This window comes from Eurytemora carolleeae, unplaced genomic scaffold, assembly GCF_000591075.1.
Source record: "Eurytemora carolleeae unplaced genomic scaffold, Eaff_2.0 scaffold958, whole genome shotgun sequence".
NCBI classification, from domain to species: domain Eukaryota; kingdom Metazoa; phylum Arthropoda; class Copepoda; order Calanoida; family Temoridae; genus Eurytemora; species Eurytemora carolleeae.
The window spans coordinates 45,935-72,777 of NW_019396845.1; the positions used below are offsets into that span (position 1 = coordinate 45,935).

The 26,843-nt window shown below is 35.5% G+C and overlaps 1 protein-coding gene across 2 annotated transcripts in view; it reads left to right on the forward strand.

Moving 5' to 3' along the window:
- Positions 1 to 26,843, forward strand: part of LOC111709337 (uncharacterized) — a 67,081-nt gene that overhangs the window by 33,707 nt on the left and 6,531 nt on the right. The window contains exons 8-12 of one of the 2 annotated variants that reach the window (XM_023482978.1): positions 564 to 655; positions 19,494 to 19,576; positions 21,097 to 21,154; positions 21,260 to 21,359; positions 22,050 to 22,140. In XM_023482978.1, coding sequence (XP_023338746.1) covers positions 564 to 655; positions 19,494 to 19,576; positions 21,097 to 21,154; positions 21,260 to 21,359; positions 22,050 to 22,140 — 424 coding nt within the window. The remainder of the gene's footprint in view (positions 1 to 563; positions 656 to 19,493; positions 19,577 to 21,096; positions 21,155 to 21,259; positions 21,360 to 22,049; positions 22,141 to 26,843) is intronic. The other variant, XM_023482979.1, reaches the window with a different exon arrangement.

Below are 26,843 nucleotides of genomic sequence, written 5' to 3' on the forward strand. Positions count from 1 at the left end.
AAACGTAAAAGTTTCCACGAACTTTCAGCCTAGGTAAATTTTAGCGTAATGGTTCCTGATTAACATTTCTTCCTGAGCAAACAGAGTTCTCATAGGAAGGCTACTTTCCAATCAGAAAGCAGATTTAGTCCCTGGCTCAAGTCTCTAAGAAAAGATTAAGAATAACATTATGGAGAACAATGATTTTTATGTGAAGCAGAGGCATATTCAGGGGGGGGCTATGGGGGCTAAGCCCCCCCCCTGGACCAGAAAAATCTATTAATTTTAAGGGGATCTGCCCCCTCTGGAAAGTGCCAATTATAAAATAAATGTAAAAAAATGTATGGGTTATGGGTTTAAGTATACTAGAATACCCTTCCTCCTCCTGGTGGATATCTTGGATTCGTAATAACTTCCTCAAATGTGGGGTGTGTGTTGCCATCAGAAGGAGATGGAGGTGGGGGGGGGGAATGGTAGGGGTTCCCCCAAGAATCACAAAGTATTTTCAATAGTGGAAATATTACTGATTGCTAGGACAAGAACCAAACTGTTAAATATCAAAGATAAACATATTTTTTATTTAGCATCATTTACAATAAGCAAACTGGACCAAAGGATATGTTTGGTGTTTGCTGCAGAGCACTGAAGTTCAGAGAGGACATTTCATTTAGAATAGGTAATAATATATTTTTTGTCATTAACCCTATTCCTATTAGGGGGGGGGGGGTCCCGTCCCAACACTTTAGACTGAAATAAGGGGTGTCATTAATGAATCATTTTGTTCTAAAATACCATTTTACCAGTCCTGTCACTAGGTCTAATATTTTCAAAAGAAGATTAAACTTTATTTCTGTCTTCTATATGTTATTGTTTTTAACTATAATCTTAATAATGTAATCATTGCTGTATCCTGAACCGTTCCTGATAAGAGTGAACAGTCCCTTGAATACAAGCGGATGCCAGAGCAGGCAGTACAGCACAAACCTTAGAAGCATAGACACATAACTTTAAGCGTCAGTCTATTCCTATTGTTCTGTGCTTGGTACTATTTGTAAAGTCTATTTAGATCACTATATACAGAGGGAACCTGATTGACAAGTTACTTCAAGAAGAGATGAATGAAATATCCGTGATAGTAAGCAATCCATCTTATGTAGCTGAAGCTGCCCTGGATGTAGATGGAGTTGATCCAGCAGACCTTGCTCCTCTTGTCAGTGGGAATGCTCCCATTGTTACTGCCCCAGCCTCGGAGGATGGAGACGTAGCAGAGGACAGAGTAGAGGATGAGAATGAGTATGACGATATGGAGGATCTGGCGAAGCTACTGTGGGAAGTCCTAGACAACCTGGAGGAACTTCATAAGGATGTTAAAGACCTCCTGTCCCCCAATCCTGGGGGCGCAAGCATCCAACAGCCCCCTGTAGATCCACATACTGATGTATGGGACACAGGGAGAGCTTGGGAGCGAGAGTATAACCTTCACCCTGAATCAAGCAGAGATGATTTCAGTGCCAGGTTGTACAACCAGGCTGTAGATATCCTCCAGATTATGCAGGAGCATGTCAACCAGCAAACCTGGAATAAAGGAGATAAAGATCTCATTGATGGACTGGCTAATATATTAGTCATGCACTTTAGACTTGGTAGATTAACTGAGAAAAAGCTCAAAGATCAAGCTAATGGACCTATTATGTGAAAGGATCATGGCTGGTTATCAAACCATTTATTTATCTTCATATTGTGATTATATATGCATTTATAAAACTATGTGAAATAAATGTACTTAATCAGATTAGAATGTATTTATTAATAAGGGTGTTATATTATTGCACAGATAAGTAATTATATAAAGGTTTGATCCAAATAGGGAGATGACCCGATGTATAATGTTATCAGGTTGCAAAGATAAGTAATCGTATAAAGGCTTGATCCGAATAGGGAGATAACCCGATGTATGATGTTATCTAAAGGCAAAGATAATTGATCACATAAAGGTTAGATAATCTGAAGTGCGATCTTATCATAATTTGCTAATGCAAGAGTTATAATTTATTGCATCATACATTTTTGGTTGTAAGAAATTACCACAACGAAAAAGTTGCACAGTAAAAGGGGCATCTCTATTTCCAAATTTGGGTTTTCAAGATATTACAGATTCCATTGTTTTAGAATAGAGACCTTAAACGTGAACCAAGACATCTTCAAACTTAAAACGATGCTGTTTTTTTCTTTTCTTCTCAACTCCTGAAGCCCCCCCCCCCCCCTCCTTTTAACCCCTTCTAAAGCTTGTATGTTTAAAAGCTTTTAGGGGATATGAGTAAGAGGTGGTAAGGCTGGGCAAACAATAAGGTCATTGGCTGTTACTACGCACCATGGAGCCGCCTTGAAAAGTTTAAACATTCTAAATCCAAGCTTGTTTATGTATGAGTCAGTTAAATTCTAGTTTTGTAACATTTTAAAAATTGATTCATCATATAAACTAAATAACTGATTTTGCAAACTAAGCCCCCCCCCCCCTTCAAATGAAGCGTAAAATGATATGTGGACTGTATACTTCAATTGTAAAGAAAAATTGTTGCTCACTGATCAAAATTAATTTAGTAAAATTAACCAATATCTAGGCTCATTAAATTGCATATGTTTAATAATAAACCCACTAAATGCATTTTTAAAGTTTGATAAAATGCGTCTCAGTGATGGGTATTTACATATGACCATTTCCTGATGGCTGAATATATAATTAAAAAATTTGCCAAATTGTATTTAAGCCACGGGGGATGCCTCTAATTTAACCCCTAGAGAAATAACTCTAATTTAAAATATTAGAACAAAGAGGCAGTAAAATATTTCATACGTTTAGTTATATTGAATATTTGAACCCTAAAATAGACTTGGCCTCAATATTTTAAAATATAGCTGAACGGTTATTGAAAATATGCTAGTTGGAAAACAAAACAGTTCAGCTAAACCCATTTAAAATAATTAATGGGGCCGAGCTCGGCTGTGTATAGAACCCCGGGTCAAAAAGGGTTGTTACCCCCTTTTCACCCTCCTAGAAAAACGTGCAGTGCTGCGGAAAAGAACTGTACCAGCCAAAAGCATTCAAGGTTGCACAGATCTCCGGCGGGAACAGAGGTGTATTCCCATCTTAACCAATAGGGTGAAGATAGACGCCGAATACTGTTCAGATTCAAAACAAAGCACTACTCAGTAAAGGGTTGAAATAAGCACACCAGGAATAAAATGGGCAAATGCAGTCATTCCAACCAAGACCAGGATAGGAAGAAGTCTTCAGATATACCCGGACTTAAATTATTTAGACAGACGGACTTTTAGTTAGAAAATCTGTAGGAATAATTAAGATACCAGTGACAGTAGGGTAGATAATCATCTCTAGTCTATTTCATCCTGAAATAAATAAAGTGAGAATATTTTATTCATTTTATAAACTGTGAGTCTTACAGGATTAGCAGATTATACACTTAGTTTCGAGTTCTAAAGAATTATAAACTATATTTCCTTTGGTTTTTTAATCACTGGAATCAATTATATATATATAAATTATCAGTTTTGAGTTCGAACGAATTAGAAACTGTAATTCCTTTGGTTTTTTAATCACTGGAATCAATTATATATATATATATAAATTATCAGTTTTGAGTTCGAAAGAATAAAAAACTATATTTCCTTTGGTTCTTTAATCACTGGAAACAAATTAATTACAAATTGTTAATTTCAAGTTCGAAAGAATTAGAAATAAATATCCCTTTAGTTCGCTAGGAATCACTGGAATAAGATAGACTGAGTTCTACGGAATTAAGTCTAAGATACTATAAAGTCCCGAGTTTATTTGAATTAAGGACTGAAAAGTAAAATTTGGATCCTCAAAAATGTTATCTTAAAATTATTCTTAAGGCAGCACGGAAAGATTTAAAATTAATTTATCTTTAACAATGCCTGGAGATGAGAATAATCCTAACCTCCAGCCTGCTAGAGCCTCCGCTGGGACAGGAGAAAATAACATCCCCCCAGCTCCAGGGGCACAGCACACTGGAGAAGTAGTTCCAGACCCCACTCTACAAGCAGTAGCTAACCTCCAGGCGGTATATAATCCGAATGGAGGACCTGCTGTAGAGAGGAACACAAGGAATGGAGCAGATAATGGTCGGAGGGTTCAGAATGGAGGTATCAGACGCTCCTCCAGTCAGAATCCCCAGAATCCACCTGCTCCACCTCTTAATCCAGTGCTTAACAATCCCGTCAACGCTGACATGGCATCGAAGGAGGGAAAGTTCTCCGTACTGGACAGGCTGGAACCTACAGGAACAGAAGAGGAAGACTGATATGTACCCGACCAAAACAAAGTCCTGTTCAGCAAAATGAAGTGGAATTTTGATGGACAGGACAGTTTTGAGGATTATTTTGGTACATATTAGAGGATATGCCCGAACATTAGGAGTGGGTGAAATATGTTTCAAGATCACATTATTTCAGTCCTTCCGTCCCCCTTGCTCATTTACTGTGTCAGATATGGAACCTTCTATGTCTGCATACAGCAGGGAAAGTATATGATCTATATTTAAGAGATAACTTTAATCTCTTTATATGGTCTTTCCCTACTGGAAAAACCAGAATTTTTAAAGAATTCTGTGAATCCAGCATTACAGGACTCCATAATGAAATCCTGAGAAATAAAGCCTGCAATTTCCTCTCAATCCAAGCGTTAAATGGTTTTAAAGTTGAAAATTTTGATGATTTGAGACAAATTATTCAAGTTTCGGTTAATAATATTCAAGCTAGAACCATCGCTGGAGAATTAGATGCATCAGATGCTGTTGGCACTGACATCCGTCTGCTGAATTACAGTTATACCAATGCTGGGAGTTCCCGTGAAAAAGAGAGGAAAAGCAGATATGAAGTAAACGTAATTAATGAGAACGTAGATGAGGATGAAATTGCGGCCTTCAGGAGGTTTAAGAAATATCAAAATCAGACAGTTTATAAAGCTAAAGGGATAAAAGGATTTACTATTCCGGGGAGACAGCCTGCAGAAGATGACATTTGCTATAATTGTAACAGGGAAGGTCACTTTAGCAGGAATTGCCCCCGGAATAATTTATCTGGGGATATCAGAATATCAATAATGTAGAGAAATCCAATCCTCCTCTGATGATATTACAGGAGACCAGGACACTTCAAGCTCTGATTCCGATCTAGAAATAGATTATGTGAAAGAGAAGAAAAATTGTCGCCAAATCTACCAGATAGTTGAACAGGGTGAACAAATTAGTTCGTTAAGTTCAAAAATGTCTGAAATTTGCACCCTGAGTTCACAACTATCTGAGATGATGTCAGCTATGTCAGGACGGAAAGACAAATATGCATCTCTTGGCTACATTCGGGCTATGAAGAGCGGATCCAGAGTCTTTATCAAAGCTCTGATAGACTCTGGAAACCTCTTTGGCCATATAATGAGTAAAAGGCAAGCCACATCACTAAATATCAAATATAAACCATATACAAATAAAGCTGGTACTGCTGTTGCGAACCAGAAAGTGCATGTGTTGGGTCCTGCAGATCCATTTGATTTAATATTGGAAGGGTTAGAGGATCCTATTAAAATTCAACCTTATGTAATTTGTTCTTTAAGTCATGATTTAAATCTTGGAGAACAGTTTTTATGAAGGTATAAAGCAGGATTAAAATTTGATGGAAATAAAGTGACCTTGACTTTAAATAATCATAGCTTCGAATTAGTTAGCAGGTCTAAACCGCTAATTAGGAACTCTAAAGATCAAAGATTTATTAGTGTTATGGAGAAAGATAAGGAGTGTAGAAATATTATTACCTCTATACCTGAATCTAATCCTAATTGTATTGAAGTTAATGATACTGCATTCTTGGTAGAAACGGTACAGAAAACCGTGTTACCTAAAAATACATTAACATTTCTTGAAGTATATACTAAGATGAATGCAGATATTGGATTTTTTAAGTGCAAGGAAAATAATGCATTTTTGAATCTAAATCAACTTTTGCCTTTGAATGGTATGTTTAAATGTGATAAAAATTAATTTTTTGTCCGAATATTGAACATGGGGGATAGAAACACAATTTTACAGTCAAAAAGAAGGATTGGAAATGTGTATCCCAGCTCAAAAATGTGTTCAAAGGCAGAAATCATTCAATCAACCAACCAATCAATCAATACACTAAGTCATGAACCTGTACAGGAATCGTCTAAGGAAGAAGTTCAAGAAAGAAGAACTTTTCTGAAAGAACAATTGGATGTCAAGAATATGATGATAAATCAAGATCAACAGGAACAAGTTATAGATCTATTTATGAAACATTTTGACACTGTGTCAGTTAGCAGTGAAGATTATGGTTCATCTGACCTATTCAGTTCCATATAACCCTTCTACCTGGCTCTTATTCTGTACGTGCTCGTTGCGGCCATTAAATCCACTACAAGAACAAGACTTGAAGATCCAACTTGATGAGTGGTTGGCCAGTGACGTAATTGAACTTTCAGTCTCTCCATGGGTGTTGGTGCTTGTCCCTTGCAAGAAAAAAGGGACAGGTTGTCTTCGCTGGAGTGTGGACTTCAGGCCGGTCAATGACTGAACGGTCAAGGATTCCTATCCTCTTCCATGCATAGAGACCAACCTACATAAGTTAGCTGGAGCAAAGATCTTTGGTTTGCTAGACTTGGCAGGAGCTTTTCACTCTTTGACGATTAGCCCTGCAAGTCGAGACTATACTACCTTTGTTTCACCCTTTGGCACTTACAGGTTCAAGAGAATGCCCTTTGGACTCTCTAATTCACCCAGTGCTTACTGTAGGTTAGTCCAACTGGCGTTATCCAAGCTACTGCCTGGATTCGCAATTGCTTATCTTGATGACATATTGATTTACTCTGACAATGTGAGTGATCATATGCGTCATTTGGAAGCTGTCATGAGCATCCATGCTGAAATGGGTATGAAGATCAACCTCAAAAAGACTAAGATCTTCAGAGATCAAGTCACCTACCTGGGTCACCTGGTTAGTCATGAAGGGGTCGAAATGATCCCTGACTACATTTCTAAGATTCAACTCTGGCCCCTTCCCAAGACAGGTAAAGAGTTAATCAGTTTCCTGGGGTTTACCTCATACTACCACCCATTTATCCCTAAGTATACCAAAGTAGTAGCCCCATTAAAACAAGAATAGAAATGAGAAGAACTTGGAATTAAACCCTGATGAAATCTCTAGGATTAATCAACTTAAAGAATTGTTTCTGGCGCAGCCAATTAGTGCATACCTAGTGTAACAGTGGGCGAGTTTTGTTGATCTTTTACGATCAGCAATTCAAGGATTTTTTGGATCGCTGAGATCATAGCTACCAAGGGGAATCATGCCCCCTTCCCCCCCCCCCATCTTTAACCCTACGGTTGGACTTCAGAGTCCTATTTTGAATCCTAACGGATTTATTTGAGTTTGCATTTGGATTCTATAAATAACCCAAGCGACGCCGAATTTTCCGTTATCTTGAAGACCCAAGCGTTGGGGAGGGGGCGGAACAACCCCGGGGTAGCTAGGGTTAAATGCGATCCCAGGATGGAGCAAAATCGAAGGAGGAGAGTTAGTTGATCATCAGCTCCATTAAACTGAGGTTCCCTTGAAGAATTCCCCTATTTTGATGAAACTGATTTGATTCATAATATTTAGTTTGTATAAGTATCGTTCGATTTAAAGTTTGTATTTTTTGTATCTTTTGTATATTAATATATTGTAAGAAAAACCGACTCGTTGAATATTTGAGAAACTCAGTGCATTGCTTTATTGATTTTTATTCATATACAATACTAGATTACAACTCTAAAGAACCTTTTATCTTAGATACTGATTTCTCATGAGTAGCAGCTGGAGGAATCCTTTCCCAAGTTCAAGGTGGAAAGGAGAAATTCATTGACTGTTTCTCCAAGTCTCTTGATGCAGCTCAGAGACAGTATCCAGCCCATAAAGGGGAGTTACTGGCTGTCATTCTAGGGCTCCGGAAGTTTGAACACATACTCCGAGCCCAGAAATTCCTGATCAGGACAGATTCATCAGCAATCACATTCCTCAAGGGGCTAAAAGAAGCCAGGGGGATATTTGCACGATGGTTAGTGTATTTGTAATCCTTTGACTTTGAAATTGTACATAGACCAGGGAAATTAAATACAACTGCTGATGCTTTGTCCAGGACTGAGATGGCTCAAGATGAACAGGATAACGAGGACCCAGACAATTACCTAGTCTACCCAGAAATTGATACTGTTTATCAGATTAGTAGAGATAAATCAATCAATCACTCTGAAGGACCAAAGGAACTCTGTGTACTTAACATGGAACCCCTTTCTAAGTTACCAGTGAGCCAAATCATGAAGAAAGATTGGAAGCTAGAAACTAAGAAAGATTACCCTTTTCAGTTAGTCTTAGATATAGTTAAAGCTGGAAAATTGCCAAACCAAGATGAAAGGAAGCAATTGCCCCCTTTGCCTAACTCATATTTAAACTGGTTTAACTTTCTGTATGTGAAATATGAACTGTTATACTTACAAAGACCTGTAAAGGATGGTAAACTAAGTCCACCTAGGATTTGTATACCTCGTTCTATGCAGAGGGAATTGGTAGAACATGCTCACGCCGGTCACCGCGGGATGACCGAAACCCTTGACAAACTAAGGGCTAGAGCATTTTTCCTGGGAATGAATTATTTAGTAACATTGGTTGTGACTAACTGTGTGCCATGCATACAGAAAAATAATTCAATCCCCTCTGCTAAGAATAAGATGACACCTGTAAACAGATGGGTGTCAAAATGACACAAACCCCCACATACAGCCCACAGGGAAACAGAGTAGAAAGGGCTCATAGAACACTTGGACAATTGCTTAGGTCTGATGATAGTTCTAACCCTAGCTCTTGGGCTCAATCTAGAAACCGGATTACAGGGCCCTTACTATGCAATGTATGGACGAAATCCCCGGGTCTCTCTAGATTTATTCTTCCCAGATAATTACATGCAGGGTGTCTTAAATTGGACTAATTTTGTGTTAAATCTATCAAAACATATTGAAGATATACACGAAGAAATGATGTAGCATGAGCAATTATGCATACCAGTGTCCACAGAGATTAAAATACCCTGGGGAAGTACAAACATAACTCTGGGAGACGTAGTATATTATATGTCACCCAGAGGTGTGATTAATTTGTCCAAGAAACTTACTTTGAGATGGACGGGGCTCTATTATGTGATAGGGACCCCTACTGAATCATTATCTGTGATCAAAACTATTGGTAACTGGGCTGTAAACAAACGTGAATTACATGTCCTGACCAGTTGGCTGCAAAAAATAGACCCTACTGTCTATAGGCTGGTCAATGAGCAGATAGATCTAGACCAGTTATTTGATGAAGATAACGAAGATAATGAAGTCCAAATGTCAATGGATAAAAAGTTAGATGCTTCTGATGTACATATAGAAAAACAGACGGAAGTATTTATAGACTCATCATAGGATGAGTAGGATTATGTTCCCCAGGGTGTAATAAGGACCTCTAATATTTTAGAGACTCCCAGGAATATATCCCCCCAACCATTTTCTCAAAGTTCTACTGATAACCCTCCAATCCTACAACCTAACCAGATTAAGTTTGAAAATGAAATTGAAGAAAGCTTACCTCAAGGTGAGTCGGCCTCCACTGAAATTGCAGTGCAACCTCCTGCAGTGAAGAGGAAGTATAACCGCAGAGAATTGCCCCCACCTTGTGAAGGAAGGGGAGGAGCTCAGCATGGAGCATTCTCCAGAGCTGTGAATTATTTCAACTAAACCTGAATAAGAAAAAGAAATAATTCTTTTTTTTGGTGTGAAGAATATTTGTTCGAATTAACAATCGTTAAAGAAATGAATTTAATAATTGTAATGTTTGAATATAGAATAAAACACTTTGACTAATAATTTCTATGATGTGTATATTTAATGATTTATGTACAGGTCTAAGATAGTTAGGAAAAGTTAGGATTAAGTTGACTGACGGACAACACAAATTAAATTGACTCCTTATTTGAAATAGCATAAAATTAAGAAAATTATAGAATTCTAATTTTGTGTAATTTCAGGTGGCCGCAGGTAGGGCTGGGCGCGTTCCTGGTGGAACAATAGTTCTTTCCCGAGAACAAACAGAACGTTCAAGAACGATCCCATCGTTTCAAAAAAAATGAATGCTCAGAACGCGTTCTTAAAATTTTTGGAACGATTAGTAAAAGAACGGAACGGAACGGGAATTGCTTGAAAAGAACGGTTAAAAATGTTAACGCGTTCTTATTTTCAAGAATGTGTTTTAAGTTTGGAACGCATTTTAAATCAGGAATGTGTTTCAAGTTTAGATTTTTTCTGCATGTAGTGACCGAAATTGAAAGATAGAATTATTGTAAAAGACATTAGGCACAATAATATAGGAAAGTAAGGAGGGGGGGGGGGGTAAAAGGAATGGCAAGGATTCAGGGGCATAAATAAAGATTCTGTAGGGGGGGGGGGTAAAATTAGAAATTTTTTACCCCCCCCCCCTAGAAAAATATCATGATGTATATCAAAATATTGGTTTTAGTTGGGTTTGATTTGCATTTTCCACTCATTTCTGGCATTCACAAACTCCATCAAATAAAGGCTTCATTTCTTACCTTTCAGCTTGTTTTATATCCTTCATTATAGTCATTCATTTTACATTAAATACAAAGATCTGTAAAAAAAACTGAATTTATTTTAAGTAAGATACAAAATAATAGTTTTACTCAAAGAGGAAAAGGATGTTACTTCTTAAAATCTTTAGAAAAGCTACTCTGCAAAACTTTGAGAAAATATTGTCTTTGTTTCTAATTTCTAAAATTTTCTTGTCGTCAATGTAGTATGTTAAGATCTTAAATAAATCTGAAATGGAATTGACATTATTTAGAAGTAAAAATGTATTTTTCATTCCCCATACCCTTTTTTATTAAAAAAAAACATCTAATTGTAATGACATTAGAATTTAGAATCATTTAGAATATGTTGACTTAAAATCTGAAACATCTGAAGTACCTGCACATTTAAATTATTTTCTCGCAAAAGAATTGAGTCTTTGCCACAAACTCTGATTTTCTAATCACTATATCTTTGGAACCAATTGTTGCATACCTTAGATATTTCAAACTATGAATTCTGTTAGATCAAATAATCAGTTTGAAATGTCAAAGGTTTACAACATCTAATTCTAAAGATATTGTGGTTTAAATATTTGATTATGTTCCAAAGACTCAATTCCCTTAAAAGATATTCAATTTTAAAATCAACCTTTTTTTAAAAACACAAACAAAGTAGCAACTCGCTATTCAGTGCCTGAATAGTTCAATGTTTTAGGGGGGGGAAATTACCCCCAGGATTCTAGGGTAAGGGGGTTAATTACCCCCAGGATTCTAGGGGGGGGTAATTACCCCCAGGATTCTAGGTAGGGGGTAAATGACCCCAATAACCCCCTTACTTGCACCACTGCAAGGATTTAATGCATTACATTCTTGAGGAATGGGATCTGAAAGGGGTAAAAGGAGAAGGGGGGGGGGGAGAGAATTTAGGTTGAAAAAATTGTTTTCTATAATTTATTTCTATTTCTTTTTGATATTATTGAAATATTGATTATGAAAATTAAATATTTTTTAAAAATCTACAAATTGTACACCCACACCCCCTTTTTAAGGTAACCCGGTTTTAGTAATCGTTCTATACTAAGAACGGAACGGGGGGATGTAAACGTTCTTTGACTAAGAACGGAAAGAGAGGGATGGAACCGTTCTTTAAATAAGAACACCAAGAACTGAACGGAACGGGAAGACCGTTCTTCTACTCAGAACGGAACGGAACGGGATGGAATGGGATGGAACGGAACATAATGAAACGATACAACAAAAAAAGAACAAGAACGGAATGATTTATCTGAAGGCCCTCGTTCTAGAACGGGGTGCCGTGACAAACTCCTGAAAGACAAACTCCTGAAAGACAAACTCCGGAAAGACAAAACACTTTCTGGGCCGAGCGCTGCGGCTAGGACAGGCTAGAGGGCCGAGCGCTGCGGCCATGGGTTAGGTTAAGTATTGACACTTTCTGGGCCGAGCGCTGCAGCTAGATTAAATATAAATTGTGAAACATTTTTTTAAATTTGATATTATGGAGTTTGTATTTCAGAATTTTTTATTTTCAGGAGTTTGTCTCGTCAGGAGTTTGTCTCGTCAGGAGTTTGTCTTTCAGGAGTTTGTCTTTTCAGGAGTTTGTCTTTTCAGGAGTTTGTCTTTCCGGAGTTTGTCTTTCAGGAGTTTGTCTTTCAGGAGTTTGTCACGGCGTCCTAGAACGGAACGGAACGATTTCAAAAAAGTTGGAAAATGCCCAGCCCTAGCCGCAGGCATAAGAAGAACATGAAGAAAGTTCAACAGGGAGCCAACTTAACTATTCAGTCAGGTTATTTTTGAACAAATGAATATATGTAAAATATCAAAATTTGAAAAATCTGGGAAATCAATTTTTCGGCTCATGCTCGATAATTAGAGAAGTGATTGTAATATAAAAAGATTGCCTGGAAATAACTGAAATATCGAGATTTCTAATGTTAACATGATTGTGAACATTTAATCAAAATTGATGCCTCGGTACCCAATACCCCTACTCCAAATTTTTGTTTGGGACACCCTGTTTATAATATATATCTACATAGACTTTCCAATAATTTCATAATTAAAGCACTTTTGAAATTTTTTATATATTTCGTACATGTTCCCAAAAATAGTAAAATACAACATTTGAGAAAAAAATTAAATATCCTTAGAAGACAACATTTTGTTAGAAAATTACCGTTTCTTGTTGCCTGTATTTCCCCTGGATCTGGGGGTTTATCCACGATTAGACCTTTCCAGAGCACTTCTCAAAAGGAGCAGCAAGGCTGTCACTTATGCGCTGAGAGCTCAATATTGTGCTAACTCTGGTTCCTGTGATGAATATCAACCCACTGGAACCTTGGGATTTGAACTAGATAACTTGGCTGAAAGTACCCTTAAAGTACTAGACTGGAAGTCCTACCTGTGGGATGCTCTAGACACTTGGGGACCTTATGCCAGCTGCACAGTAATCCTATATTTAATGGAAAAACTTATCTACATACTAGTCAACGTGGTTGTGACCCGTAGAAAAGGAACCTCATGGGTTACCGCTGTAAGACTCAACACCTTCTTGCTAATAAAGTTCAGGATTAACCTGGTTCAAACTCTTAACGAGCCAGAAAGGATAGCTGCTGTTGCTCCTCCTCATGGCATCGAGTTAGAAGAACTAAATTAACTCCAATATCCCTGATGATGATGATGATAGCCTAAAATACAGCTGGCTATCCATGCATCAGAGGATCTTGTTGTATCCTGGACCATTCCTGATAAGAGTGAATAGTCCCTTGAATACAAGCGGATGCCGGAGCAGGCAGTACAACACAAACCTTAGAAGCATAGACACGTAACTTTAAACGTCAGTCTATTCCTATTGTTCTGTGCTTGGTACTATCTGTAAAGTCTATTTAGATCACTGTATACAGAGGGAACCTGATTGGACGAGTTACTTCAAGAAGAGATGAATCAAATATCTGTGATAGTAAGCAATCCAGCTTATGTAGCTGAAGCTCCCCTGTATTGATTTCCCTTGGAATGACCGGTTTAAAACTACTCTCACTTTAATTTACTGTGTTTTCTTTAATTCTTTATTCAGATGATGTTACTTGGTAGAAGAGTTTGGATGTTTAACTGAAATAGATTGAAGTATTATAGCAACAATATAACATTGATAAGAACAATTTTTATAATGATTTCATATAATTACTTACACGAATGTCATCTATTAAGAAAGAAATCAAAGTAAGTTTACATCAGCGTCCATGGTTGGTTTAGGCCTTACTGAAGCTATACTCAGGATCCAGGCATACATACGTGCGTGCGCGCAGCAATTGTACATATTATATATAGTAAAATGGGAATAGATCAAATGCCTAATTTCAAAACATCCCCTGGATGTAGATGGAGTTGATCTGGCAGACCTTCCTCCTCTTGTCAGTGGGAATGCTCCCATTGTTACTGCCCCAGCCTCGGAGAATGGAGACGTAGCTGAGGACACAGTAGAGGATGAGAATGAGTATGACGATATGGAGGATCTGACAAAGATACTGCGGGAAGTCCTAGACAACCTGGAGGAACTTCATAAGGAGGTTAAAGACCTCCTGTCCCCCAATCCTGCCCCCTGTAGATCCACATATTGATGTATGGGACACAGGGAGAGCTTGGGAGTGAGAGTATAACCTTCACCCTGAAATAAGCAGAGATGATATCAGTGCCAGGTTGTAAAACCAGGCTGTAGATATGCTCCAGATTATGCAGGAGTGTGTCAACCAGCAAACCTGGAATAAAGGAGATAAAGATCTCATTGATGGACTGGCTAATATATTTGTCATGCACTTTAGACTTGGTAGATTAACTGAGAAAAAGCTCAAAGATCAAGCTAATGGACCTATTATGTAAAAGGATCATGGCTGGTTATCAAACCATTTATTTATCTTCATATTGTGATTATATATGCATTTATAAAACTATGTGAAATAAATGTACTTAATCAGATTAGAATGTATTTATTAATAAGGGTGTTATATTATTGCACAGATAAGTAATTATATAAAGGTTTGATCCAAATAGGGAGATGACCCAATGTATAATGTTATCAGGTTACAAAGATAAGTAGTCGTATAAAGGTTTGTTCCGAATAGGGAGATAACCTGATGTATGATGTTATCTGAAGGCAAAGATAATTGATCACATAAAGGTTAGATAACCTGAAGTGTGATCTTATCATAATTTGCTAATGCAAGAGTTATTTTTTATTGCATCATACATTTTTGGTTGTAAGAAATTACAACATCATGAAATAAAAATATTTGTTGTTTACTTTGAAATTTTTTTTGGAAAAGAGTCTTATCACTAAGTTGTATATTAGGCCTACTTTTAAGGTTAAATGGCATTACAGAGCAAAATGATCCAATGGCATCCCCTTCCCCAGTTTCTGGGCATTGTGATTACAATGACCACTATATTGTACAAGATATGAAGTTTAGTAGTTTAAAAACCTTTTCTTTATAGAGTCACCCTGTACTTGCCTTTTAGTGCTCAGACCTAATGACTGAATGTCCAATTTTACCTATACCAGTCTAAATTTACATCTAGACCCTTTTTTAGCGTTTTAACATTTGATAGCTCTTTAGAAAGCCTATGACAAAAGGAATCAGATTTTGAAAGGACATATTGGTCTGAATGAGTTCACAACAATCTGGTTATCTATCTTGTTCACATCAGATACTGCCCTGGGTAAAGGATACAGCAACCCATTGGCATTTTGTGGTTCAATTTTAGTGGGTGAACCTTGCATTAGACAGAAATTCATACTAAGTAGGGTTTATTGCATTGAAAAATTCCTGATACGCCTCTCCTAACTTAAAATCCAAACTTTCAATTCCTTCAAATATCCATACCTCAACATCAAAAGAATTAGTTAAAGATAAACAAGAAACAACAGAGATAATCAAGGCAAAAAAGGACAACAAAATAAATGTTGACTGGATTGACAGTTGGCTTGGGATGGGGGTACCCGGGGGTACCCCCCCCCCCTCCCTCCTACCCATCCTAAGAAATAGGACGCAGCAGATGCAAGAGAAATATGTAACTTAGCAACTTGTGCATTACAAACACATATTCTAGGAAGCAAGTGTCTAAAATTCTAGAAACTGATAATATACTGATAATATACTGGTGGTTATCGGGACGTCAAACAGAACTTTACTTAAAAAAATTAGCTAAGATCAATGGGAAGATGAATTACAAGAAAGAAAACCGGAGAGCAAGAAGTGTTGTGCAGAAAAAGATGTGTAACAAGAACTATGACAGGGTGGGTGAACCCTGTTTAATTGCTTTGACAGTCATCTATTTTATTTTCTACATATTGTTAGGGGGGGGGGTCAACTTGACCCACCCCCTCTTAATCCCATGTTTGATGTCCAAATATGACAAATGATACATCATTAGAAAGCGCTTGTGCTCTAATTTTAGAATCTGCAAAAAAATTTGCAAATTTGCGAAAATTGAATTTTTTATTGCAAAATCCAGTTTTATAGTAAAAATGTTTGCAAAAAAAAATTTGTCCAAAAAATGAAAAATTATACATTTTTGAAAAGCCCTTGACCATGCCATTTCAAATATGCAAAAATAACCTGATTTTTAATTGAGAAAAACTAAAAATGTGCAAAATTCCTTTGACAGGTTGTTTGCAAAAAATTTGCAACTTTTTTTTAGCAAAACTTCTGCAATTCGTTTCCTTATGTCAAAGGCTTTCCAAAAGGCTAAATTTTATCAAAATCTGACAAGTGGAAGTGGGTCAAAACAAAGATTTAGTTTGTTACATGAAAATGCAGTCATTCAGGCAGTGTGCCTGAGGACTCATGCAGTTAGTATTAAAGCCCGGTTTAAGGCCTAAAGGGAGGGCTTTAGGTATGTAGGAAAAGTCAGAAAATTTCAACAGCCTTAGACCATTACTTTTTGAGTTATGTAAAAAAAAACAGCAGGAATAGGGTTAAAAATAAAATTTGAAAAATAAATGTTAAAAAATAAATTACAAGTGAACAAAGAGAAGCTCTTAAATGACAGCCATGCTGTTAGAAATTCAAAAATTTTAATTAAAGGTTATCTTCATTTTATTGATATATGCAATGACTGTATTTAAATTGCGGTGTAAAGGGCTTTTCAATAACCTAGCCTAACAATAACCTTTTTACTGTCAACGAGAATGGGTTCACACCCTTTGCTATTGGAAGATGTCAAAGTCTGCTAAAGTCAACGAGTATGGGTTCACACCCTTTGCTAATGGTAGATGTCAAAGTCTACTACAGACAAGGAGTATGGGTTTACACATTTTGCTGTTGGAAGATGTCAAAGTCTACTACAGTCAACGAGTATGGGTAGGGCTGGGCACGTTCCGACTTTTTTGAAATTGTTCCGTTCCGTTCTAGAACGAGGGCCTTCAGCTAAATCGTTCCGTTCTCGTTCCTCTTTTTTTTATCATTCCGTTCTCGTTCCGTTCCGTCCCGTTCCGTTCAGATCTGAGTAGAAGAATGGTCTTCCCGTTCCGTTCCGTTCTTGGCGTTCTTAGTTGAAGAACGGTTGCATCCCTCTTGTTCTGTTCTTAATTAAGAACGTTTCCATCCCCCGCTCCGTTCTTAGTAACGGACAATTACATCAAAGACAAAAGTTTTATAGAAAAGAGCTGGTTAAAAAGTAAAAAAATTACAATTTTTAAATAAAAAGTTCCTCACGGCTGTAAATAATACTTTAAATTATATATTTTAAATTTAGGGTTAAAAGAATAAGCTTAGATAATTCTGAGCAATGTATAATTTTGTGAGAGCACGTTCCCAACTTAGAACAAGTTCTTGATAATAAGAACGCGTTAACGATTTTAACCGTTCTTTTCAAGCAATTCCCGTTCCGTTCTTTTACTAATCCTTCCAATATTTTTAAGAAAGCGTTCTAAGCGTTGGCTTTTTTTTCGGAACGATGGGATCGTTCTTGATCGTTTCGTTCGTTCTCGGCAAAGAACGATCGTTCCACCGTTAACGCACCCAGCCCTAAGTATGGGTTCACACCCTTTGCTAATGTAGATGTCAAAGTCTACTACAGTCAACGAGTATGGGTTCACACCCTTTGCTAATGGTAGATGTCAAAGTCTACTACAGTCAACAAGTATGGGTTCACACCCTTTGCTAATGGTAGATGTCAAAGTCTACTACAGTCAACAAGAATACATTGTTACTTTTGCTGAATCAATATGTATTCATAAGTTTAATTAATGCATTCCTTAAAATGTTTTGATTATTTGAGTGCTGACTAATTATCTACTTCGATCTTCTATCTATATATAAATTTGGCTTGTCTGTCTGTTTGTTTGTTTGTTTGTCTGTTTGTATCCAATAAACGTCAAAACGGCTGAACCGATCGAGCCCAAATTTTTTGTGGGACATCACGTGACCATAGGGAAGGTTTCTGAATGATCAAAATTTCAAATATTTGTCTCCATCAAAATTCGATCTTCATTAAATTTTTGAAAATTTTGAAAATCCGCGAAATTTTTTGTGAAAATCCGAAAATTATTTTTGTTTTGTTTTACGATGTACACAAAGAGAACATGTTCACAATTAATTTAGAAGATGGGCGCGAAGCACCCTCTAAGGCTAGTGAATGTATATTTGGTTGAGATTTCAATATGCATACTTTGTTTCAACAAAAACAATCAAACAAAATTATCAAACATTATATTTTCAATTGGCTCATAATAAATTTTATTTTGTGTTTTATTTTAAGTTGAACCATCATACATTATTATTTTGTATTTTGTGTTTGAAAATAAATACTAAATATGAAAAAATAATATTGTCAAATGTTGCTCAATTTTGTTATTGCAAATTTTTTGCTGAAATTAATTAAATATAGGGTCTCCAGGGTTTATAGACTTGATCCAAAAATAAAAACATATAGTGTTTTATCATGATGGAGTAGTAGCAGATCCACGTTGAGTTGAAAATATTTCATGTAGGGCCTAAAAAGTAAATCAAGTTTTTAAAATCTCACCTGAATACACTATGTAATCTTGAGGATTTTTTTTACACACAACAAAATTTACAAATTTTTGTACATTTTGTCTTTTACTGCAAGTAATATCAAAATAAAACCTATTTTAAGCTTTCTTTACCCTTAATTGGAGAAGAAAAAAGTTAAAAGTAAATGTTTAACTCTCAGATTTCAGTAAGATACATCCGATTTTTGAAGTTAAATTCAAGATTTTGAGCTGCAGAAATACATAAAACACATTGAATTTCACTTTATGGGTCTTTGTATTATACTCAATCATGCAAATTTATCAGTTTCTTAAGTGTTCTGTCCTGAAGTTTATGTAAAGGAAGCTAAAATTAAATTATACATTGAGACTCTAACAGAAGATATTTAAAACATTTATTTATTAAATATGTTTGACCAGTGCTGAATAACTTAATTTCACATTAAATATTTGGATTTTTTTAAGCAAACATTTTCCAAAACAATCATTTTCATTCCAATGATAGTTTTCATTCCAAAACAATTGTTTTTCCACTTTTGAAAACAATAGTTTTGAAAACTATCGTTCTCCAGTAGGATCATTTTAAAAACTATCGTTTTTTTTCTTAAAACTATCATAACTTAGTTTAATCCCTTTTAAAAATTAGAGTTTTCATAACCATTGTTTAATTTTCAGAATTTTTTTCATTTTTAACAAAACGAAACAAACATTTTTCTAAAAAATTCAAAACCGCTCATCCCTAAGTTCATATCTTCCAAACAAATAGTTTTCTAGTTGAGTGGCTTGAACTGCTGAAGATTTTAGGAGCAACCAAGGTTTTTCTTTACAAAACAGAATTGCATCCTAATACTCACAAAGTAAGTAAACATAACAAAGGATTAAAAGTTATTAATGTTACAGTCTGTAATAGCTTGAATCTATAACACTCCTTATTAATTTTATTCTATTCAAGACATTATACCAATTATGTCAAAAACGTTAGCACTATCAAATACAGTAAATAATAATTGGAACTCCCATTTTTTATGCATTTTTATTAATAAAAACAGTGAACCCTCCTCCCCTTATGTAAAATGCTGCCCTATCTATTAAAAGTTTGAGCATTTAACTAAATAAATGAGTTGTTAACTACAACATTAAATAATGAGATATCAGATTAACACAGAAGTCAGATAGGCCACCGTTGGCTTTACATTAGAGAAGTTTTCAAGAAAAACACACATCATAACACCAATATTTGAAAATTATTATTTTTTCTCACAAACTACTTATTCAAACAGAAAAACAATATTAGGTTTGTTGGATAAATTGGCATTCCTGTACAACACCACTATTGCTAGACACACAACAATGCATGTATTTCTTTGATCAAAGGGTTAAAAGACACATGACTGTTGAGTGTGGTTGAATTGAAAGATTTGTTTGATCAAATTGCAATTCATGTGCAATTACAGCCTTTGAATAAGAACTAGTGTTCCCTGTTTTTTAATATTATTAGGGTTTCCACAAAACAGTCAATTCTCTTGCACAAAAATGGTGTGGTTTTGCATGAAATGACTTTTTTGCACTTTTCTATCAATACAAAAACAATTTTGTTCAAAATTGCGCATTGATTTGAAAAAAATAATTTTTTTTTGCATGAAATTTTGCATGAATATGAAATTTTGGTCAGAATTTTTCATGATATTTGCATGAATACAGGTCATTTTTCCATGCAATTTTGCAATGCCCATGATTACAAAAATTTGAAATGTTTGAACAGCAGTGTGCATGATAACAAAATTAAGTAATAATATTTATTGCATGCCATATATATAGTGCATAAATATAATAAGATTTTAATATTTGGAAAGTATGGTGTGAATTAGTTTCAGTAAAAAACAACATCCATCTAACCCTGCTCGTCTCCAAGTTCAGACTGGACTGATGATTAGTGATTGTGATGATTAATTAATTCCTGAGTAACTCAGTTGCTAGTTGAGATTGATTGCTAGTAAATGTTGTAATAGTTGGTAGGGTCCGGTGACCTAAAACTTGAGAATTAGGGCTCATTCGGCCAGCATATGTGAGTGCCAAGCAGATTGAAGTTAGATGACTCTGAATCTGATTGATTTAATTTTGAATTTATTCATCATTTCCTGAATTGTTTCTCAAAATTTAACAAAATAACAAAATAGCTTGAAATAACAAAATAGCAGGAATTAACGAAATAGGCAAATACCATTTTCTTCAGAATTTGCGCGAAATAGCTTTTGCACATCAATGCCCAAAATCATCAAAATTTCAATCAATTTTTACTTGAAACGTAAGCAAATCTTTGCACAATTTTCGCACAATTTTTTGCAAAAAAATCTACTGGAAACCCTAATACTTATAGACGATAATGGCCTATGACGAATCTGGTTTTGTTCAGCTTAATAATTTTTCAGTTCCAGGTATTGAATTTATGTTAAGCAAAAGATAGATAATTTAACATTTATCTAACAAAAATTTTCTCAAGCTTCAATTTTTTCTTAATGCTTAAAACATAATTTTTCCAGAGTATAATCCCAATGAAATTGATCATCTTGGGTTAAAGGACAATGTTCTTTATTCTGAATTGTTGCCAATTCAGGACTGTGCTTACAGCAATATGAACAGGTAAAGATGTGGGTTTTAGTCTAGATAAGCTGGGAAAATATGAAGAACATCACTTTAGTTAAAGTTATTTGTTGTAAACCCAACCTTGTAAGTAAAGTTAATAATGAAAAAGAGTTGTAACTGATGGATCATTTTGTAAACAGATAGTTTTGGGGAAGAAATACAATTTTGGTAGATAATAAAATAATATCAGGCACTGTGTAGAATTACAAAGTCTTTTAATTAACATTTATATTTCTCTGGGTCTGTAATTGTATTGGAGTCAAATCCCAATCATAGTTTAATTACAGTGCATGAATGCCTTATTTTACCTTTACAAATTTCAAGGACTTTACAAATATATAATTTGTTTATTTTACTTATTTTTTTTTCCTTGCACATTTTTCACTAAACTACTGGATGTTGCAATAGATATTTGAATTTTTGCAAATTCTTTTGATGTATGATTGATGTAGGACCCAAGGACTTTCCTAAAATGTATCAAATTTTAAGATTAGTATCTCAATAACAATATAGTGAGGGGGTGTCGCCAAGTACGCCCTCCCCCTGCCCTGATCTATGTTGGGTAAAGCAGACATCAGTAGGAAAAGGGTGTATATATTTAAAAACATATCCAATTATCCAAATACATTTTCTATTATGAGTATTATGAGTGAGTCTTATCTTATGTAATAATAATTATTGTCCTAGGTTTAATTATTTTGCTGTCCTGGATATTGATGAAGTTATTGTCCCAACACATAATAAAACATGGATGCATATCTTAGAAGCCCTTGAAAGAGTAAGACATAATAACTGTTTTTCAACATTGGGTGGCCATCAATGTTAACGCTTCACATGAGGTTGAAACTGAATCTCAATAGTGCTTAACCAGAAAAATTAAAATTTTTATTGGAATTTAATTCTTTAACCTTTATTCACAAAATAAAGGAATTGAATTTTTCCCACAAACTCCAATACACAAATCCCCATATTTTAGCAAGCTCATGGTGTGAACCTTAGATATTTCAAACTAGCTAGCAATGCAGTATTAACATGAGTTCTGTAAACTTCAATTCTGGCCAGAACTCCTTGTATATCAGATACCAACTCGTCAAAGTTGGAGATTCTTAATATTTCTAAATCACTCACATATTTGATTTCCAGCAATATCGTTAGTGCTAAACTAAACCATTTTACTTATACTTTCAAATCCTGAAGGTAGTTGGTGGCTTCCTCCTGAGAGACAACTCTTAGTTGGAGAATTTCACTCCCCTGGAAAAGATGATACTCAACACTCATGTCAGTAGTTCCCAACCACCTTGTTCCCAAGTCCTTCATTAGTAGTATTGACAGTAAGTCCATGGTCATCAAGGTCACCACTTTGACCAACATCAGTGGTATTTGCTGGTGTAGAAGTATTTCTAGGTGGAGCAAGAACACCAATGCTGGTTAAACCTGAGACTAAGATCATTTTATGAAATATTTTGACACTTGGCACCTGTAAAAAGCCGATTACGTTTTTTTGTAAAGAATTGTGGTGCAATTATAATGAATCCCTCATGCACAGGGAAGGGGTGGAGTAAGATACTTAAGTCCCTTTCTTTGTAAAACTTTGATCCTACCTGGTTGTATCAAAATATTATCGGTTTAAGTCTGCATGCATGTTAACCGGATTTCTTTAAATTAGAGTCTCCAACTTAATAGATTATTCACTTAGGCAAAATTACGTGCAGTTACGCAAAATAATTTTCATTTCGTGTAATTTTGCAGGATTATGCGTGATTGACGAAACTTCAATTTCACAAAATTACAGCAAAATTTCGCATAATTTCTAGAATGTAATTTCGCGGAATTTTGTAATAAATACATGTAGCAAAACTTTGATTTTGCGAAATTACACCGTAATTATGCGTATTTCTACAATAGTAATTTCGCGAAATGTTGCAATAGTTATGCCTGATTAGCAAAACCTCCATACAAACCAGCCTACAGGAGAACATTTAAACCTTCCTGGACTGGACATGAACTCTAAATTCTAAGTTAGTGTAGTAGAAAAGGTTTGGGACCTTGTGAGAAGTTTACTTGAAGTACAAGAATCTAAATACATCAGAGAATTTAAGACTGATATCACAGAAATGAACAAAAAAAAAATTTTTCTTTAATTGTAAACTGTAATTCAGTATTTTTAAGAAAAAAAGTATTTTTATTTCCAAATTTTTAAAAGGTTTACCCTTACTTAGACAAGCCACCCCCCCCCCCTCAGATTTACAAAAAAATTTGTTAATTTGATCAACCCCTATCACCACTTTAAAAATTATACATACAAACTTTTTTAATCTTCATTTGACAGAAACAATCTCAAAGAAAAATAATTTTCTTATAACATTCTTTAAAAAGTGAGTATTTGCAAATTATTTTATTTCCATCCCATGATCTAAGCTCGTTTTCCTTTTGTTCATTTGACAGCCCATTTAAATTTTTTTTAAATAATCTTTATTGTTTGTTTATTTTCTTTTGTTTTTAACATCAATCAATCTTGACCAAAATATATTTTCAATAAAATGTGGAAATATATTGTATATGTAATTAGAGCGTAATTTTTCATAATGCTCCTCCGTAAGTGAAAGAAAGTGTTAGGCGTAATTAAGGTAATTACGTGAAACGTAATTTCGACTGGAACCCTTACTGTAGATATACAGTATATTATCAGCAGACTTGTATCTTGCGAACAAAGTACAGAATTCATGATGGGAGTAGATTGCTGAATATGCTCAGCCTCTTAATCCATAGATAGTAAAATCCAAGATTAGTTAATCAAAAACCGCAAATAAATATGTGTTTAATATTTCCGAATATTACCTTTACAAAATGCCCTTCTTAGCAATTTTTAATGATGGCCTTTACATATAATATAAATATTCTGGAAAGATAACGTTGATTTAATACTTTGAAATAAAAACAAGAAACGCAGACACTGACAATACATTTTGAGTAGGTCGACACATTATCAGTCCTGTGTGATGTGTAAACAATGTACTCTGTACACAGTGTACAGTTCATTGTTCAGAGAGAGAGAGAACTAGAGTTTCATAATTGAAGATTCCAAACGTCGTCTTCCTCAGCATAAATGTTGTCTCCGACAGTACTATTCAAAACTTAAAATAAGAATGTTGTTCAGATGAAAAAAAAACCCTAAAAACCAAAGATTTCACTGGTCCTTGGGGGCTTTGCCCACATAGCCCCCCTCCCCCCCCCGGAATATGCTTATGGTTACAATTTCTAGGGCAAGCAAGTAGCAACATTGTAGGTAACAGGTGCTTCTGGCTGCAGATATCTATAAGAACAATAACCCAGAAATATAATATTTTTGTTTCTATAAAGTTCATTTGTAAAATTTTTTTTTTCAAACGGACTAAATACTGGTATGATGACAGTTGTCTTTAGTGCAATTAAATGTTTGTTTAATAAATACTATGCCAATCAATACAGCATTGTATCTGAATTTGTTATCGAAGGTAACTTAAATACAGTAGGAATATCCAAAAAAAGCGGATTAAGCAAGAAATTGAAAGTGTCCACAATGAATATTCAGATTAGGCATTGGAGATTAAGGATACCCCATACTAAAGTTTTCAGCTCAGTGATACAGATCTAGGAAGGGCAGAATTATTTTGGTACATGCCTGGTCTTGGTGATAGAATACCATCTATCCTCATGGATTCCTTATGAGCTGTTTGCCCTACAGGTCAACGAATGTCTCACTGGTTTCTTATTGAATCCCTATTCAAAATTGAAGACTTTGACCTTGCCTGGAACATTTTAGAAGGGGAAAAAGTCTCCTGGGACATTGGCATGGAAGTGGGAGTCTCCTGGAACATCATCACAAGAGTTGGAGTCTCCATGGACATTGTCATAGAAATGAGTTTCCTAGTCATCTTGGCAGTGGGAGTTGTTGTATCTCAGATTGTTCTCAATAAGAGTGAACAGTCCCTTGAATACAACTGGATGCCATGGATCAGTACAGCCCGAACCTTAGAAGAGTAGACATGTAACTATACACGTCCGTCTGCCACTACTGTTCTAGGGCCTGTACAACATACAGCGAACATATAGAATACAGAGGGAACCTTTCTGGACAAGCTACATCAGGAGAAGATGAACCAAGTTTCTGTTATTGTGCGAAACCCCCCCTAAGTTGAAGAAGTTGAGCTGGATGAAGATGGAGTTGATCCACCTAACTTTATTCCCCTTGTCAGTGGGAATACTCCCTTTATCACTGTCTCAGCCTCGGAGGACGAGAATGTAGTTGAGGATGTTGTAGAGGATAGTGATGAAGATGAGGATATGCAGGACTTCCTAGAGAAGCTGGAGAAACTTGATAAGGAAGTCAAGGAACTCCAAAAGGAGGTTGTGGATCTCCTGTCCCCTACTTCTGGGGACACTAGCTCCCATCAGCCTGCTGTTGTCCCCCATGTTGAGGTTTGGGACACAGGGAAGGCTTGGGAGCAGGAATACAGACTGTATCCTGACTCTAATAGGAAAGAGATCAGTGAAAGGCTGGCTACTCAGGTGTTGGATCTGCTCTGGATAATGCAGGTGCGAATCAATCAGCAGACCTTGAATAATAAGGATTTAGAACTGATTGACACTGAAAGCTATATCAGTCATGCACTTTAGACTTGGTAGATTAACTGAGAAGGTGCTCAATAGTCAAGCTAGGAAACCTTATAAGTTAAAGGGATCATGGCTGGCAATTATGTCATCAGATTATCTTTATCTAATACTATGTATGCATTTATTATTATGTAAATAAATGTATTGACATTGTAGAAAACATGTTTATTACTTTGGGTGTTAATCATTGCACAAGCAAATAATTATATAAAGGTTTACTCTGCGTGATAGAGATAGCCCGAAGTATAATATTGCCAGGTTGCAAAGATAATTGATCTTATACAAGTAGAATAACTTGAAGTGTGATCTTATCAAAGTTTGCTAATTTAAGTTCGCCAATTTATTGCACATTTTTAGTAGTAAGAGAATACTACAGAGTCTCCTTGGACATCATCACAGAAGTGGTACTCTCCTAGGACTTTTTCCGGCATGCAAAATATGTGTCAATTTTCCCTCATAATAAAAGAAACTAATTTGCAATTTTTTTTGTGGAATTTCAGCATTTTTTTTGTTGAATTTGAGCTTTTTTTTCAGAATTAGAGCAATTTTTTAATGTATTTTGAAAACATGTAATTTACAAAACTTAAATTGCAACAAATAGGATTAATCAGACAGAATTCATAAAGATGCATGAGATCAGCAGATTTCTGAAACAATGAAATGAATAGATAAGATTAAAATAGACTATTTATAAAACCAATTATTTAGAAAATATCAAATATTTGAAGTGGCTACTTCATACTTGTGTCAAGGCTTTGAGATCCCCCAGGCCCCTTCTCTTCCCCTACCCCTCCAGTTGTGGAGGGTCCCATGCTATGATCGAAGGGT